General features: G+C 34.4%; 1 protein-coding gene across 1 annotated transcript in view; it reads right to left on the bottom strand.

Moving 5' to 3' along the window:
- Window positions 1-13,431, bottom strand: part of ERC2 (ELKS/RAB6-interacting/CAST family member 2) — a 306,850-nt gene that overhangs the window by 148,150 nt on the left and 145,269 nt on the right. Inside the window, exon 8 of the mRNA XM_054387620.1 lies at window positions 3,558-3,695. Coding sequence (XP_054243595.1) covers window positions 3,558-3,695 — 138 coding nt within the window. The remainder of the gene's footprint in view (window positions 1-3,557; window positions 3,696-13,431) is intronic.

The raw sequence follows: 13,431 nt of genomic DNA, 5'->3' as shown, positions 1-13,431 counted from the left end.
ATCTTTTTTAGTTTAGTTCTAAATTGCCCTCAAGTGTGACGAAGGTTGTTCTGATGCATTTCTGATTCCTGAGAAGAGACCAAATTATATCAGCAATATTGCTGGAAAATACAAAGATTAAAAAGGGCTGGAGCAACATTCCTGTGAGGACAGGCTGAGAGAGTTGGGGTTGTTCAGTTTGGACAAAAGAAGGCTCCGAGGAGACCTTATTGTGGCCTTCAGGTATCTGAAGAGGGCCTACAAGAAAGGGACTTTTTAGTGACAGGAATAGGGGGAACGGATCCAAGCTAGAGGCGTGTAGATTTAGATTATACATTAGGAAGAAGTTCTTCACCATAAGGGTGGTGAAACACTGGAACAGGTTGCTCAAAGAGGCAGTAGAAGCTGCATCCCTGGATGTTTTTAAGGCCAGGTTGGATGTGGGTCTGGACAACCTGATCTAGTGGGAAAGTGTCCCTGCCCATGGTAGGGGGTTTGGGAACTAGATGATCCTTGACGTCCCTTCCGACCAAGACGATTCTATGATTTCAGGGAATACTGATGCTGTTTTGTGATGTCTACAGTAATCTCTCATTTAGTGTTACCAAGCTACCTGAATACAACATATGGAAGAAAAAGAAAACCGGAGATAGATACTTGGAAAAATCTATTTTCCTGAAGAATAAGGAGCAATATTTTCTAATTCAGAGCCAAAATGTCAACCTGAGTATTTCTGAGAAGGATGCAGGAAAAACATAAGTACTTGAAAATTTGAGTTTTAGAATTTAAAATAGCTTCATAATTCACTCATGTCTTATGAATCATGTTTAAATATTTTTTTCTTCCCACAGAAATTAAGTAAAGCAATTAAAATCAATTTTAGTGAATTGTGGTCAACTAAGTGGATATAGATAAATGTGGTTCCTATTTTAAAAGAGCCTTCCAAGTATTTTATTTTCCAACTAAAATTCTAAAAGCTATTGCATTAACAAGGAATTAAGGTAAAGCAAAAAAATCATGCCTTATTTCAGAGTACAAAACAAGATCATTTAGCTGCAAAGTAGATCTAGTATAATCTCTAGAAAAATACATCTATGCATGGAAATCAGCTACTCCTGAATGAAAGCAGCTTCCATACAATGATAGAAGTATTTATATTGATGGACTTGTTAATAAGAAACTGTTACTAAGGGTTCTTCCTTTGTCCCATTTGGACAAAAATCTATTTGGTCATTTCTACCAGAATTTGCAGTGGAAAAGGTTAGTATCTACTGATAAAGTCTATAGGTCTGCTACTGCATACAGGAACAAGGATAGTAAAGGATACTTGCTAAGAGCAGCTAGGATGAGTTGGAAAGCTGAAGACAAGTAGAAACGAGGTACAAATAAACAGTCAAGGTACTCAGCTGTCAGAAGGCACAAGAAAGCTAAACATAATGGTTCATTTAGAACTTCCAGAAGATGATTGCTGGCTTCTTCCAATGTGCAAGTACATCACAGAGACTATACTTAAGAGTGAGAAACCTGCCCTTGAAAGCATGATCTTCAATAAACTTACAATGGGAAAGACATTGTGCATGATTTCACTGTTCAATACACCATCAAAATCGTGGAGAGACTCACGTTCTAAACTTCCTTCTCATTGTGTCATGTGCTCTAAGATTAAAAATCCTGTTTCTTAAAAGCTCATATTAATTCTGCTCTGCAGTTTTGCTTTTCCCCTTTTTATCTAATATGCTAATCACCTCTCAGCTGTAAAAACATTTCCCAGTATAAAACCCATTTGCTTAAAAAAATTTATTTAATAATTGTGTATTTTTTCCTTAGATTAATGAAGTTGCATTTCTGAAGTAGCATAGAACAATAAGCATATCACTAGCATACAGCATACTTCCCTTCAGATACTACCACCTAACTTTCCTAAGTTACAATCTCTCCCTAAGTAATTGAAGCAGTCACCAGAAACCACAGCGCAACTCATCTTCCCATCACTTCTCAAAAACATTGGCTTCAAAAGATACAACTGCCTCCATCAGACACATCTCTGTGGCAGAGGAAAGCATCCCATGGAATGCATTGTATGTGTGTCTCGGGGTAATGTGTTTGCACTGCAGGAATGATGCTGTTCTCAGCTAACTGTATGTAAACAAAGGAACTACTTTGTGCAGAGTTCAACCTTAGGGACCCCACATAAGCTCACACATATTCCACTTGGAAAAACCACCAATCACAGTGATTCTTTTTAAAAGGGTCTGTACATATTTATCCATGCAATTCCAAATGAAGTGGACATGAATTACAGAAATACATTTCAGAGAAGGATCTAAGTTTTCCAAAACATTAAAACTAGCATCATTTATGACACTCTGAACCTTTATCACAGCAATCAAATAAAGCTTGACATGAAATTTCTATACCATCAGCATTTCTAGTGTTGTCACATTTCAAGTTATACACACAAAGAAACTCTATTCACAATTTTTAAACAATCTCTGGGACAAATACTCATTATGACATTCAAAAACTAACACATCTATGTCTGACATTAGTAGAATATTTTCAGACATATTCAAAACTTCCTCAAAATCATAAAGAGTTTCACATTCACATATTAGTTTATACTTATTTCAACAGATTTTAGAATGGTTCTGGTAACAAAAACCTCAGCAATTTGGGTTAGGTTTTAACCCAGTAGTTCCTTTGTATTTCTGGTAGTGAGAAGACTACTATACATCATTTATTGAATACCTCCACACTAGCTGCGCCTGATATGAAGCCTGGCAAACAGTCATTAATTTGATATCTTCAACAGAGAAATAACATTATAATTGAAGACAGACTGCAATTTAGCAAATTACCCTAGCTAAGAAGCATTGCATAACTGCATTTTCTCTGATGTGCTGCAGATACAGCTGAAGCGGGAAATGGGATACAAGATTCCTTTAGCTTTTCACAATCTAGTTCATGCTCAGTTGCACAGAACTGGCAAGTTTCCAGTCTGATATATACTCTGATTTCTGCACTGACAGTGGTAGCATGATGGTCAAAGGACTTTTACACTCTTAGCTGTCTCTAAGGGCATTTTGGGAAAGTGGAAATGTAGATTTTTTTTCTTCTTCTTCTTATGATATACAGTCTCTCTTACAAATTAAGTGTGGGAAATCAGTAGTACTAACAGTAAGTCGAAGTAACAGTCAGTACACTCGCTGTTGGCTGTTCAGTTAGGCTGTTTAGCAGATAAAAGAACAGGATAATCAAGATCACAAAGCCATAAAAATACCCAAAACTCTACTTGAAGTCAGGTGCCCATGCTTTTCAGTTCTTTCAGGGAAAAACCACTCATCCCATTGACTGAGGGAAAATATTCCCACATCCTGTGCCATTTACTCCATCCCCATTCAAAAGGGCTGCCTTCTTTACCTTGGTGTCCTGCTTCAGTTCATCAATTGGAAATCACTCATTGCTCATGTTACCAGAAAAGAGCCTCCTGCCGGGTCTGTAACCTGTAAAAAGACATCTTCTGGACACGCTCAACCCACAGGAACACCACCTAATGCTGTTCTGTAAAAACACATTACCTTTTCTGATAGAGCTTCTTCTAAGGTTGCTAGAGCTGTGTCTGTGTTACTAGAATCCGTCTGCAAAGACTTCACTCTGTCTTTTAGATTAGTTAGTTGCTTGTCTTTGTCCCTAAGTTGCTCCTGTAGATTTTCAATCTGAAAATAAAGACAGATGATAATGTTCATCAGCTTGTCTTAGCATTCAAAGAGGGACTTGGGTGCTACAGTCATATGATACATATACCTCAGTACACTTTCAGTATACTTTCTCAGGGTAGTCACGTATTTCATTATTTAAATATTTTCTGATATTAATTACTTTAGTTTAAGGTACAGTAATTCAAAGTATTTGCGGAATTACCACATCAGATTCTTCTAGTTGCGATAAGAAGGACAAAGAAAGAGAGAGGCAAAGTGAGGAAGAAGAAAAATTATAATCTGTGTAAAAACCTCTTCTTCCACAGTGCTCTGCTTGTAAAGGAAACTCAGCTGGACAGAGATCAGGATCTCTCTATTTCAAAAAACCAAAGTCAGAAACAAAAAAAAAAACCCTCAAATAACAAAAAGGTCACCATTTCCATTCACTTTCTTCATCTCCATGAAGATATAAGGTATGTCACTCTATTTTGGATTATTAAAATTGCTTTAAACATCTTCCCCTAGCAAGCATTTGCACATACTAAGGCACCTATAAACACAGTGATTTGTTAAACAGGTCATGACTTATAGTGATTAAGTCAGAAATGTTTTGCACAAGAAAATTTGTCCACGGGACAATAGGGATTTTGGAAGCAAATCTGAATAAAAGCACTCAGCTTCTGACTGTCATGGCAATCACCATGTATGACTGTAAGGCACTATGATCTCCTGGGCATAACGCAGAAAGAACATGTGCTATGTCATATGTGTACAATTATATTAACTATCTGTCAGAAGGATCAACCTTCCTTCATCCTACATTCTCAGTGTCACTCACTATTATGCCACTGGCATAAACCCAAAATTTGTTCCATAATACTTAGCACAAATAAATAGTAGCAATAAAATTAAGTACTCTATTATTTTTGTATGCAACTGTACATAATATGACAAAATATGCCTAAAATCCATAAGGTAGCATTTTTTCATAATTGGTTTTAAACGTGCTGTTAAAATTAGACAAATTATTACTATCCACAGAGATTCCAATTTTTGCTTTCATCAGCGATTTTACACTTTGGATCACATTCTGTTGCTACTGGAATGAATCGAGTTTTGTTGTTCGTTTCATAATGTAATGCAATTTTTCCCATGACCAAAGTCATTTCCATTTAAAACAACTCAGATTTTAACAGAATCCCTCATAATTACTGTTAAACAGTATTTGAAGATTCTTTTACAAACCAGAGGCTGATTTCAGTGCCATGTGTAGCCCCAGAGAAGTCAACAGTTGCATGAAAAAAAAAAAAAAAAGCTCTCTATATGCAAAAATATATCACCATAATAAAACACACTCTAATACAGGACATACTTTGGTAAAAATTCTCCTCATAGTACACTAAGAAGGAAAAAAAAATCCTAAATATATATATATATTTATAATCAAGCAACATAAAATCTACAGTACAGCAGTGTGCACTGTAAAGGGTTTGTTTAAATAAATTTACATTTTAAAAACTTAAGTAAAAATGAAAATTAAAGTGAAGTAAAATTTGAAAGTGCATTTGGAGGAGGACATTCCAGTTAGAAATTCTTTATAACAGTATGGCAAATATAAGTACTGTACTTTAAAAAAAAAAAAAAAAAAAAAAACACAACCAAACTTTTTTACATACATACCTAGTTTGGTATGTCAGATTACTGCTATGAGCCAAAGATTCCACTTGCTCTGTAAACTATAAAATACTAAGGTGTATATATAAAAAGTTTTTTTGGGAAGACCTGACAGAATAGCTCACTCTTGTAAATGACCTCTCGTAATATTTTTCTTCGTGTGTATATTTTATACAGACACAGAAATAAGATACATGTGTTAATGAGTTAAGAACTTTTTATTTTATGGCATGTGTATTAGTCACATCTAAAATTACATTAACTGGCATACGGAGGACTGCACACTAGGTTTCATTACCTTCATCCAAGTATTAATGATTCCCGCAACTATATCATGACACCCTGTGGAATACTTAAGCAATTGCACATTTCAGCTACACAAAAACACATTCTCAAGCGAAAAGGAAATAGAACAGGAGAGTGAATATTGACTACACGTTCTTTGAAACAAAGTTAAGATCTGGTCCTTTGTTATCATCGGCTTGACCTACCAATTCCAGGCACCCTAAATTAAAGTACTTATTTCCTATGCATAGTGCTTATCTGAATTCCACAGCATTTACACGATTTCCTTCCTCTTAAAATTAATTTAAAATATGATCCAACCCTTAACCAAGAAAACATGTTCTAAAATTATTCAGCATTTACAAAATTCTTTCCTCAGAGGTAAAGAGAACAGGCAGCAAATTAAAAACATCCCCATTGAATCACAACTACTTTAAAATAGGTCATTCAATGCACAGTCCATAGGTAAAATAAGAGGAAAGGATCTGATTAATCTTTTATTTGTGCTATATGAATCTGAAAGAAATGCTTTGATGGGAACAGGACCACACCAGACTATGTGAAAGAAGTATCAGCAGCGCAGAGTACTTGTTTGTTGGGATGGGCATGGCATTAGTAGAGATCTGCTAATGCAGACAAGATTTTATGACCATTTAATCATAAGGTGTTCACTCAAAAAGATTAAAGAAGAGAAAGAAATTGAGCAGCCTCACATGCCAAAATCTTGGAACACAAACCATGATTTAACTCTTCCTCAGTTTTTTAAACCCAGAAAGAACAACAAACCCTATGCTAACCTTCGTTATTCTCCTACATATATTAGGGAACAGGCATATATGTAAGGATACAATCTTATTGTTTAATAATTACTTATATTTTGAGAATGCCTGGGTTCAATTTATAACAGGGATTGTTAAGATTTTTTTAATCTTCAAGCATTGCTTTTTCATCTCATAAAAAACTACTTAGTGTGTAATTTTGTCAATATGTAAACCTTACAGCTATGTCCCCATGCCATCAGCCGTATGAAAAGAAATTGCTCCATTCATTTTGTATTTCAGAGAGTGTGTGTATTCCCAGAGCTTAAGACCTTATGCCATTTTAAAAAATAATACTCTTACAGATAAAAGCCTTTCCTATGAGGCATCCTGTCAATAAACTGCAAGTGCTAATCTTGTCGCTTTTTGGTGACAGTCTCAGGAATGCTTCCTAAATACTCAAGGGATTAAAATAAATCTCTCTTGCAGACAGGCTTTAATATTCTACAGTAACCCAAGTTCTCAAAAGAGAATTACTTCATTATCAAAATTAAGGCACTGTACTATGGAATTTGCAAGAAAATTACATAAAATGAAATGTTTTATGCTATAGCAATTTGCCTTTAAAAATATACATTGAAGTTGAAGAGAATTTAAGACAGTGAAAGAAAATTTATCACAGGCTTCCTAGGCCTAGCTAGTGAAACCATAAACACAAACATAGCTCCATATATTTTTCTCTCTGTTCTGTATTTGAGTTTTAAATAACTCAGACAAGCATGCTGTAACACTGCCTTTTTTAAATTAAAATTAGATATGCTCTATTCTTTAATTCACTAAGGCATAAGTCTTCGAGATCTGTTTCATAGTAAAACACAGGTCATGTCTGTTCCACTGAAGTAGATCAATAATGTAAGTTTAAAACTGAAAACTTTTGTATGTGTAATTTTCATTATTTACTAAAAAAAAAAATTAAATAACCTTGCTATTAAAAAAAAAAAAAAATCAACAAATTCTATTTCCCAAGCACTGTTACATTCTACTTTAAAATGTTAATGGCATTACAAGAAAAAGATATTTAATAAAGACCATTTGTTCAACATAAGCATTAACTATGACGATTTTAAATCTTGGTATTTATTCTCAGACTTTAGCTGCTGCCTCAAAGATACATGTACAACAAATGATAGGTAACTATTAATTGAAACAGAAAAAAAAGTTAGGTATAGTTCACATGCAAATACCTTCAATGTCTATTATTTATTTTTATTAGTAAGACTCGTGAAAAATGCTTTATCTCAAATGGTTCTTTCCAGAAACATCTCAGTGTATCCCACAACATGAAACCTGCTTTGGTAGCGACTCAGTAAAACAGATGTATTTACATATGTCCTAACATCTCTGTTCATTTATGTGTGCATGCATAATTTGTAATGAAATACCCAGAAAAAAACTGAAATCATTTTTCCCAGCCATGACTGTAAAAATATTACTACTTGAAAGCTCAAAATATAGAGCTATAGTTTTTGGAAAGCACTCTAGATTTTTAGCCAGAAATGTTTACCAAATTATGTACAGTTATTAAATATCAAGGTAGTCAAAGTATTTTAAAATCACCAGACTTTACAGCAACTATTTAAAGTTTCTGCCTGTAGGGAGAGGGGAAAGCTATGGCTCCACAGATTTCCACTAACATTCTTGATAGGACCTAAATACATTTCTCAGTTTAAGCAGGATTTCAATTAACAAAATTAGTTCATTGATAAGCATCTTCTGCTTCACCAGTTTGACATTTAAGAATAGTCATTTACTTTGAAAGTGGCTAGCCCCAAAAATTCTTCACCATTCAGTACCACTAATTTCACTTTGTTTTAATTCCTCTTAAGTAGTTAGACAGTCAAGCATAAATTAAGAAACTTTTTTCAAAAGTCAAAATATATATACATGTTGATACTAAAAATCAATGTTACACTGAAAAAATATACTGTAATATAAAACCCTGAAGTACTATAAAATGAAAACTATTTCATTTTACTGATTAAATATATTCATTCAAGCATGAGATTTGCTAATCTCATCAGATCAATCCTACACTACCAAACATGAACGTGGATTCCTAAATCAGAGACAGCAAAAGTATTTGTAAAGCTGTCCCTAAATTTTACGTAACACTTCAGAATAGGAATTTCCAACCATGGATACAGCGTGTGCCTGAAGAGAAGGAAGTATCAAAATCAATGGGTCTGCAAGACTGACCTATCTGAATATCCCAAATTTACATCAGGACTACAGTCCAAAGTAGCAAAACGCAGCTGCACAGTGACTGTGACAAAGGAGCTAATGAAGCAAATGTGCTTCATACATTAGCCCTCACATGAATCTGAAGACAACAGCTATAGAGAAGTAGTATGGGCTAGTAATTACCCTATTACTACCTTCCCAACTCTCATAATCCAAGCACGAAAGAAGATAATCCTTCAGAATTTCACTCTATTTGACAAGGTTTGGAATTAAAAAAAAAAAAAAAAAAAACACACAAACATAATAAGAAATCTGGGTAAAAGAAAAAAAAATATAAACAGAATATCTTCCCTGAATACACTTATATTTGTTCCCTTCAAAGATACAGCATTTCTATGTAAACACTTTTATACAGCTGATCAGATTAACACCATTAACTTATTTTTATGGCTGCTCATAATTCTTGTATCATCAAAAAAATTTGTCTGTTACCCACTACTTCTACATTACAAAGAACCACCTGGTTGTGCTCATTTTATCTAACATAACAGAATCACTTTCCCTTTTTCTTTTCAATTCTCCAAACTTTACATGGGAACTTGTCTTCAACAAAGTGGTAAGTGCTTTTGGCCAGGAGGATGATAGTTTGCATGGATGATTTTCATAGGCAATGTTATCACATTATTTATTGTATTAATGTATATAATGCTATTTTAAAACAACTCCGTATAAAAAAGCTCAAATAACGCATTACAAACCAGTAATTTATTTAACACATACCTTTCTCTAAACTTATAAAATGCTACTATTATCCAGTATTAACACCATCAACCAAAAACTAAGAAGGAACCTATACCCCATGAATTTACACTGTCCCTTACAACATGCACTCACATGTTAAGTAAGCCAAGTGTATCATGTGATAGAGAACAAATGTCAAGTCTTGGGATGACATACTATGTACAACCAATTTTGTTAGGCTCTGTGTAAAGACAGTTGTGAAAGACAGCATGAGAATTTGATTAAATAATAAATAATAGCTGGAATAAGTAATCTTTAAAAAAGTGAATTCTGCTGAAATTCTGAGCTAGAGAAAAGAGTGCTTGCTTTGTGCTTAACACTTATAATTCAAGGACTTCCCATGCACTCACATATTTATCTCCAATCTTCTGTCAACCTGCAAAAACTGTCACCTATGTGCTAAATAAAAGCAACAAAATGCATACTGCAAGTTAACCCATGTAAAAAGCGAATGGAAACAAATTGATGCAATAGAGATGCATATTATGTTTGCAGCTGGTATGAAATAATGCAGAAAAGAGAGGGCAGCTCACTTTTACTTATTCATAAGGAACTATTTATGAATCTGAATGTGTAAAACTACAGTAGTGTCAACAGGACAAGAGAGAGATTACCTGCTGCATACACTCTTCAAGAGAAACAAGCTACCTCTTTATGCAATTGAATAAGGAAGAGAAATATCTGAAGATACTAAGAGAGAGAGTAGACATGCAAGATGAGTAGCAAAGATGACCTCATGTCTCTAAGAGAGAGAATTGGAAATTAGAAAAAAAATACATGTAAAGACCAGAATGCAGAAAACAGAACTTGGATGAAAAAAATGATGCTCTTCTGAACACTGAAACTGTAGTAATGACCAATTCATAAAGAATAAACTAGACAAACAAAACCAGGAGTTTACACACATGCTGACACTGGAGATGTGAGGTTTCAAGGAATGAAATTAAATTAAAGACAAGTGGGGAGAGGTGAAAAAGCAATGACATAAGTAATAACAGCAGCAGCAACAACAACAGAAAAAAGGCAGCTATAATTTGATCTGATTAGAAGGATCAACATTACATACCTAATAACAATCAGGTCAGAGAATAGGGCCTTGTAACTAAATCTACTTCTACATCAAGATATACACAACTTCTTTGGTATGAACAAAACCAAGCCTACAATACAGACAATTAAAATAAATTCGAAGTCAGTGTCCATATGTTTTTGAAATCTGAAATTTAAAATATTACATCCAGTTACACCACTATGTCATCAAATGATCATTAAACAAGAGACACTCAGCAAGACTTCCCAGAAAAATATATCAAATGGATACATAAATGTCTAACAATCGCAAAGAGAAGAAATAGAAGATGGCAGCACAAGAAGCAGCTATCAATAAACTTCCAAGACTGTTGCCATAACTCTATCAGTTCTCATGTTTCATGCTGAATTCTCTTCTAGCACCTACAAGGCCTCCATGAGGAGAGAGCAGAGTAACCAGAAAAGGGGATTGCTCTGCTTGTAGATCTTATACATTCTCTTTGAATTATTATTAATAGCAGTAAACTCTATGTCAATATCTTCTATATATGTTTCTCTCAAACTGCAGTTTGAGATATTTTCCAAGTCATTAACAGGAACACAGATATTTATTTTTCCAATGTGCCTTTCAGTTTTGGCTTTTTTTTTTTCACTTTCAAGAAACAAATAAGGTGAAATTTTAATATATAATTTTTATACCTATGTGAACAGTTGGACTCTATGATCTCAGTCTTTTTTAACCTAAACGATTCTATGAATTATTCATAATTTGTGCCAATGATTGTTATTCTGAAAAGTTAAATCAGAAGAATTTATATTTTTTGGTTGCAAATACTTTGTCAGAACTCTATAAAATGGGGAAATATATTATATTTCCTTCTCCCATTTTCAGCTTTGCTTTTAAGAACTCTCTGTCCTAAGAAGCCAATGATATAAGAATACAGTGATATTTTAAAGGTCTAGAAGATATTCTTGCTACTAAATGGCTTAGTCACATATGTTAACTCTGTCTATACATCCACTCAACACATTCACCATTGTGTTGTAAATTTGCAAGCAACAAAAAAGAGTATGATTAACGATGACATGAAATTTACATTGATATCAAGCTTCTGAACAGATGACACACAGTAATTAAACTTCCCTTGAGTTGCTTTTCTTAACCTGCTATGTCAGCAGTAGAATCACTCACATAGGGTACAAGTATTTCCCACATCATTATATGGTCTGTATGGCTCAGTTTGTATGGTGTACCAACTAAGCATTAGTAAAATCTTAGATAAAACAGCACAGATGCATAAAGTATCATTAAAAGTATAGAAAATAAAAATCCAATTGAAGTTTACCATATATATATATGTATATGTAAATATACATTCCTCTTAACTCAGGAGAAAAAAAAGGATAAAGGAACCTATGAACTGGTAATCACAAAGACAAAGTGTATATCATTCACTGGGAATGTTCCATCATATTCTCTGGTCAGCACCTGCAATGAAGTGCTGCTGCATATCAGTAGAAAAAAAAAAATATTCTTCATTCTATAATCAGAAACCACAACCTTCTATCTGATGTAATGCAGAAACTGAGAGCACCCTATTGCATCACAAACATGACTGAAAAGTGATAAATAGCTTTTCTTCTTCTTCCAAAACATTCATGTCTGTTTTATTATGCAAACACCACAGGAACATTTCATCCATTTTCACTTACTATGAGATTCTAGATTTGTTTCATAACACAAGATTCAAAGGTATGGGTAAAGGAAGGATTCAGAGGAATCAACAAGCATTAAGAAAGACAACGTGTGTGCTGAGTTTTCCTGCAGAGAGGAGAATAAAACTCCCCTAGGGCTGCTTAGGGAAGGGATTTGCCCTCAAGTCAGCTGATACTTTTACAGGGCTATAAAAGCAGGTCAGTGGGCAAACTGAGCCAAGAGAGGAGAACGCTGTCACACAGAAAGGAGCTCCTGGACTGAAAGCTTGGCTTCCGTTGCCAGACTCCAGCTGAGAAAGAGCTGGAACTTAATGCTAAAATTAACCTTCACCAGGAAGCTAGCCAAAAGAAGCCTGGGCTGATAATATCCACTTGTGTATCTGGAAATACTCAGTCTCTGTCTCTTTCTCTTCAGGGACCAATAAATCCTCCAAACAAAACAGCTTGACTCTTTGACTCTTCTAAGCAGGACTCTCAGTCTTTTGAGACATCCATTGACAAGTTTGTGCTGTCATTATATGTATATGTTGTGATATGCTTCAAAATGCAATAGGTATTTTCCAGATAGTAAATATAATAATACAAAATAGACTAACACATAATTCCAGGACACAAAGAGGTGGACAACCATTCTTAACAAGCTAATAGTTCATACAGCAATAGTCTGTATATATTCAGGCCCAGACTCTCAAGCTGAGCTGGTTGAGTAGGAATTCCTGCATCTCTCAGCATTTCACGTGTTACAGAGCTCAACCTTTTTTGAAGTCTAGACCATTCACATACTGAGAGCACCTGAAAATATGACCTGTATTACCTCTCCAACTTAATCATGAAAACTCACACCTTTCTGCTCAGTCCTGCTTTTACAGGTATTTGAAGACATCCGACGATGTCTCATGGCCAGTTTTGTATTATTTGGTATAGGTGCACATGAAATAGGGTATTAGTTTATGCAAAAATTTTTCAAGAAGATTTTACATGGAAAACTATTACAATATGACATATGCAAGGCAGAGAAGTATATATACTCTAATGTAAACTCACATATAGAAAAAAGCTGCTTTGGCATACTTATACATTTAATATAAACAATTTCAGACGACCAGTGATGACATTTTTACTTTCTGTCTTGTTACTCCTATTATATCAGTATCGATGGGGAGGCTTAGGTGCCTCTGCTCAGATTAAAAAAATTACAGCATGTCTCATAAAAGAATTACTAGACAGTGAGAAAAGAAGTAGCAGATAAG

This window comes from Indicator indicator, chromosome 15 (assembly GCF_027791375.1).
Source record: "Indicator indicator isolate 239-I01 chromosome 15, UM_Iind_1.1, whole genome shotgun sequence".
In the NCBI taxonomy this organism is placed as follows: domain Eukaryota; kingdom Metazoa; phylum Chordata; class Aves; order Piciformes; family Indicatoridae; genus Indicator; species Indicator indicator.
This window is presented reverse-complemented; position numbering and strand designations above follow the sequence as displayed.